At 53.1% G+C, this 5012-nt stretch overlaps 1 protein-coding gene across 1 annotated transcript; it reads left to right on the top strand.

The window, feature by feature from the left end:
- Positions 1–1875: 1875 nt before the first annotated feature.
- On the top strand, positions 1876–2649 carry LOC309554515 (uncharacterized protein; the record flags this gene model as incomplete). The annotated part of the gene is made up of 1 exon (XM_082256265.1): positions 1876–2649. The coding sequence occupies one exon, from the start codon at positions 1876–1878 to the stop codon at positions 2647–2649; it is 774 nt and encodes a 257-aa protein (XP_082112391.1).
- Positions 2650–5012: the final 2363 nt, after the last annotated feature.

Genomic DNA, 5012 nt, shown 5'->3' on the forward strand with positions numbered 1-5012 from the left:
AGGCAGTCCCGGACGGCATGGGGGGAGTGTCTTTGCTGCATACTCTTTTGTCCGGGTTTAAGGATTTGTTGTCCAGGTGCGAGCCGGCTTTAGCGGCTGCACCCGCGGGGGCGCCGATACATGCGTGGGCTGCTGCAACAGGGGGGGTTACAGAATCAGTGGGGTCGGCAGCGGGATGTTCTTCTGTTTCACGGCCGCTGGCGGAATCCACTGGATCAAAAGAGGTGAGTTCGGTGACGCCGGTACCAGCTCTTTCGGTCCAGGCCACAGGTGGGTCGGCTGATGCAGTGGAGGTAAGTTCTGGGGTGCCGTCGTCTTCTCCTGGGGTGACGCCGGTGACAAAAGGGTCGGGTTCAGCAGATGGGGACAAGGAGATTGTGCGCATGGCGGACTCTGCGAAGTGCGAAGTTTATGTCTGCTTCGAGGGACCTCTGGGTGCTCATTTGAAAACGGAAGTGAGGGACAAAATTTGGCGGGGTGAGTATGTTGAGATTTTTTCTCTGCTACCGTTAGAAAAATTCAACTTGGACAGGGTCAAGCCTGATGAATCAAAAAAAGAGGAGGAAGAAAAGCGCCGGTATCGTTTGATTCCGCGGTCGTTTACCAACTGGTTGCAGGCTTTCACAATTCTGGCCAGTGTAATTGGGGAAAAACATTCAGATCAGTGTTCCCCCCTATTTTGTTATTTGGATTCCATTGGGGAAGCTTATCGGGTCTACGGTGGTACGGCCTGGTTACGATACGACGAACATTTTCGTCAACGCAAGGCCGTCAGACCATCTTTGCGCTGGGATCATAAGGACATCAGTCTTTGGATGCGCCTCATGACCCAGGCTAGATCTACCGGTCACCCCTTTCAGGGTGGGGTCGGGGGGGCGGCTTCCTCGCCTTCTCCGGCCGCAAAACGTAAAGGCTTATGTTGGCAGTTTAACGAGGCCACTTGCAAGTTTGGAACCTCCTGTCGCTTCAAGCATGAGTGTTCCAACTGCGGCGGAAATCACTCGTCGGCACGATGCTTTAAGCATGGGGGAGCAAAACATGCCGACGCTGGTAAGAGGGCGGACGCCGGTGAAAGTGGAAAGGTTGGCCAGGTTCCTAAGTAGGTACCCTGATCGGGAAGCAGCCGCTCTTTTGCTGGGGGGGTTTTCGCAAGGCTTTCGCATTCCTTGTTCTTTGTCGGTGGTTCCTCCTCCCGGGGGCAATTTAAGATCCGCTAGGGCGCATTCGTCGGTGGTCTCGGCGAAGCTTCTGAAGGAAGTGAGGTTGGGCAGGATGGCGGGCCCTTTCTCGTCTCCGCCTTTGCCGAATCTGGTGCTCTCCCCTCTGGGTGTGGTTCCAAAAAAGGAACCTAATAAGTTTCGACTCATTCACCACCTGTCTTATCCCCCTGGGGGTTCGGTGAATGACGCTATAGCGGAAGACTTATGCTCGGTTTCATACGTTTCGTTCGATAAAGCGGTGGCCTGGGTGCGTCGTTTTGGGCGGGGGGCCCTTATGGCGAAAACTGACATTGAAGCTGCGTTTAGGTTGTTACCGGTGCACGCGGACAGCCTGCATCTTTTGGGTTGTGAATGGCAGGGTGGAATTTTCGTTGACCAATGTTTGCCTATGGGCTGCTCCATTTCTTGTTCGCTGTTTGAAACATTCAGTTCTTTTTTGGAATGGGTTGTTAGGGATGTTTCTGGGTTGTCTTCCATAATTCATTATTTAGACGATTTTCTGGTGATAGGTCCTCCGGGGGAGGTGACGTGTGCGACGCTTTTGGCTACGGTCCAACAGCTGTTTGATTATTTTGGAGTCCCATTAGCCCCTGACAAGACTGAGGGGCCGTGCACGGAACTGCGATTTCTGGGTATTGTCATTGATACGATGGCAATGGAATGCAGGCTTCCGGTTGACAAGCTATTGGACCTACGCAGAGTTATTGCAGGGACCTTGGACACACGAAAAATTCAGCTGCTTGCCCTGCAGTCTCTGCTGGGAAAATTGAATTTTGCCTGCCGCATCATGCCCATGGGGCGGGTGTTTTGCCGGAGGTTGGCGGCTGCCACGGCGGGAGTCAGGGCGCCGCATCATTACATTCGCCTATCTAAAGAGCATCGTGATGACTTGCGGGTTTGTGATTTGATCTTGAGCTCCTTTAACGGCCGTTCGGTTTGGTTGGAAGCTCCGGTGTCGAACTTTGACCTGGAGCTGTTTACTGACGCGGCAGGCTCGGGGGGTTTTGCGGCCTATTTCCAGGGGCAATGGTGTGCGGGGGAATGGCCGGCCTCCTGGCGGGATTCTGACTTCATTCGTAACTTGGTTCTGTTGGAATTATTTCCCATTGTGTTGGCCGTGGAGTTATGGGGTCAGGATTTCACAAATAAGAGGGTCCGTTTTCATTGCGATAACCTGGGGGTAGTTCAGTCAATAAACAGCATTACTGCTTCTTCTCCACCGGTTATTAGGTTGCTTCGCCACCTGGTGCTCAAATGTTTGCTCCTGAATTCTTTTTTCTATGCTGTGCATGTTCCGGGTGTTGACAATTCGGTGGCTGATGCTCTTTCTCGCTTCCAGTGGGACAGGTTTCGGAGGTTGGCACCGGATGCGGAGCAGCAAGGCCTGATGTGTCCCGGGGAGCTGTGGAACATCGTCTCGCCGCAGTAATGGATTTGGTTCGGGCGTCGGTTTGTCCTTCCACTTGGACGGCCTACGAAAGGGTGTGGGCGACGTGGCATCAGATGGTGAGTGAGGTGGGGGGTCTTTCTGGTGATCGGGAACGGTTGTTCCTGCTCCTATATTTTGTGAGCCTGAATTTTGAACAGCGTGTGTCTATTTCTACGTTACGCCGCAAAATGGCGGCCTTAGCCTTCTACTTTCAGTTGTGGGGGGTTGCCGATGTAACCAAACATTTCCTTGTTCAAAAGGCCTTGAAGGGTTATGCGAGGGGTACTCGTTCGATTGATTCCAGGCGCCCGGTTTCCTTTGATGTGTTGTCCCGGGTGGTGGACTGCTTGCCGGGAGTGTGTTCTGCGGACCAGGAGGTGGAACTCTTCAGGACGGCGTTTATCTTGGCGTTCTTTGGAGCTTTTCGGATTAGCGAATTGGTGAGTATTTCCAGGCGGGGGAATGGGGGATTGCAGTTGGGGGATGTTTGTTTGCATCCGGACAAGCTTCTGATCCGGATACAAAGGTCAAAAACGGACCAGCTGGGCCGAGGGGCTTGTGTTGAGCTAGGGGTGGTTCCTGGGTCCTCGCTTTGCCCCGTGGCTGCGGTGCGGCATTGGTTACAGGTGCGCTCCGCTCAACAGGGTCCTCTGTTTTTACGAGCTGATGGCACGGCCCTCTCACGTTTTCAATTTACGGCTGTCTTCCGGAAGTGCTTGGGGGCAGCCGGTTTTCAGGGGACGGATTTCTCCTCTCACTCTTTCCGCATTGGAGCCGCCACGGAGGCGGCTCGGTGGGGCCTTGGGGATCAGGCCCTTCGGAAAATTGGGCGTTGGGAGTCCAGGCGATTTCGCTCGTATGTCCGTCCGCATCTGTTGTGATGCGGCAGAGGGGATCTGTTCTGTTTCTGGTCGGGGCCCAGGGGCGGTCATTTAGTGAATGTTCGTTACGTGTATGCTGGTGTTTTTTCTTTGTTTTTCTCTGTGGGTTTTTGTGTGTGTACTCAGGACGTATGTTGGTATGTACCCCTCCTTATGTTTTACAGGAGCCACGGAAGTCTTGGTCTGGATATTAGGACATTCTTATGTGGTCTGGGGTGCTCGGAGGGCAGCGGTTAGGCCAGAGGGGCGCCAATTGGGTTTCAGCAGGGAGGAGGTAAAGGTTAGATGGATTGGGGTCTCAGGCATGCTGTGGTCCCGTGTCCTCCCTGAAGTCCATCGTTGCGCCCGTCTTGAGCGGCCGCCCGACATACTTTTGTTGCATGCGGGCGGCAATGATCTGGGCCTCCGTTCCTCCAGGGAGCTGATTAGGGATGTCAAACTGGACTTCCTGAGGCTGCGGACGCTTTTTCCGCGGACTGTGGTGGTGTGGTCGGACATTGTCGCCCGCACTTCTTGGCGCCTGGCTCGTTCGGTGACTAGCCTGAACAAAGCCAGGATTAAGGTGAATAAGGCGGTGGCCAAGTTTGTTGTGCGTAACGGGGGACTGGCGGTCCGGCATCTTGAGCTGGAGCAGGACCCGGCCCTTTATCTTAGAGGTGACGGGGTTCATTTGAACGCGGTGGGCATCGACCTGTGGACTTTAGGTCTGCAGGAAGGTATTCAGAGGGCACTGTGGGTTTGGAGGGCTACACGGCCATAAGGGGTCATGCCCGTGTGCTGTGGTTGGGGTTTTAGGGTCTTGGAGGGCTGTGACTACTTGGAAAGGGAATATGGAGGGGTAGGGCCCATCTTAGGTATGGGTGGACCTACCCCTGGCAACGTCAGTAGGCGGTATCAAGGGATCCCAATGGTTCATAGTCCTTGAGCTGGTGCAGTGGCGGCTGAGGGCCTGGAGGTCTATTGAGGTCAGGGATGCAGCCAGGGGGAAAGTCAAGTTGCCTTCCAAGACCCTAAATGGTCATTCGTTTTTAAATTTTGGTATTGGATTGTTTTTGTTGAATAATGGTAATTCTTTGCTAGCTAGTGTTTTACTAGTTAGTTCTAATAAAGTTGGCTGCTATGGCCTTTTAAACCCAAACAAATGATTGTAGTGTCCTTCTTTCTTTAGGCAAGTAAAAGGGGAGTCTGTGGGTAGGTTTGGGTTGTATGGGGCAAGGAGCAGCCGCAGCGTCGGCAATACCACAGTCATGACACTTTGCTACAATGTAAAGTAGTGAGTGTACAGCTTGTATAACAGTGTAAATTTGCTGTCCCCTCAAAATAACTCAACACACAGCCATTAATGTCTAAACTGCTGGCAACAAAAGTGAGTACACCCCTAAGTGAAAAATTAGGCCCAAAGTGTTAATATTTTGTGTGGCCGCCATTATTTTCCAGCACTGCCTTAACCCTCTTGGGCATGGAGTTCACCAGAGCTTCACA

Source organism: Pelophylax lessonae (genome assembly GCF_965119305.1).
Source record: "Pelophylax lessonae genome assembly, chromosome: 4".
NCBI lineage: Eukaryota > Metazoa > Chordata > Amphibia > Anura > Ranidae > Pelophylax > Pelophylax lessonae.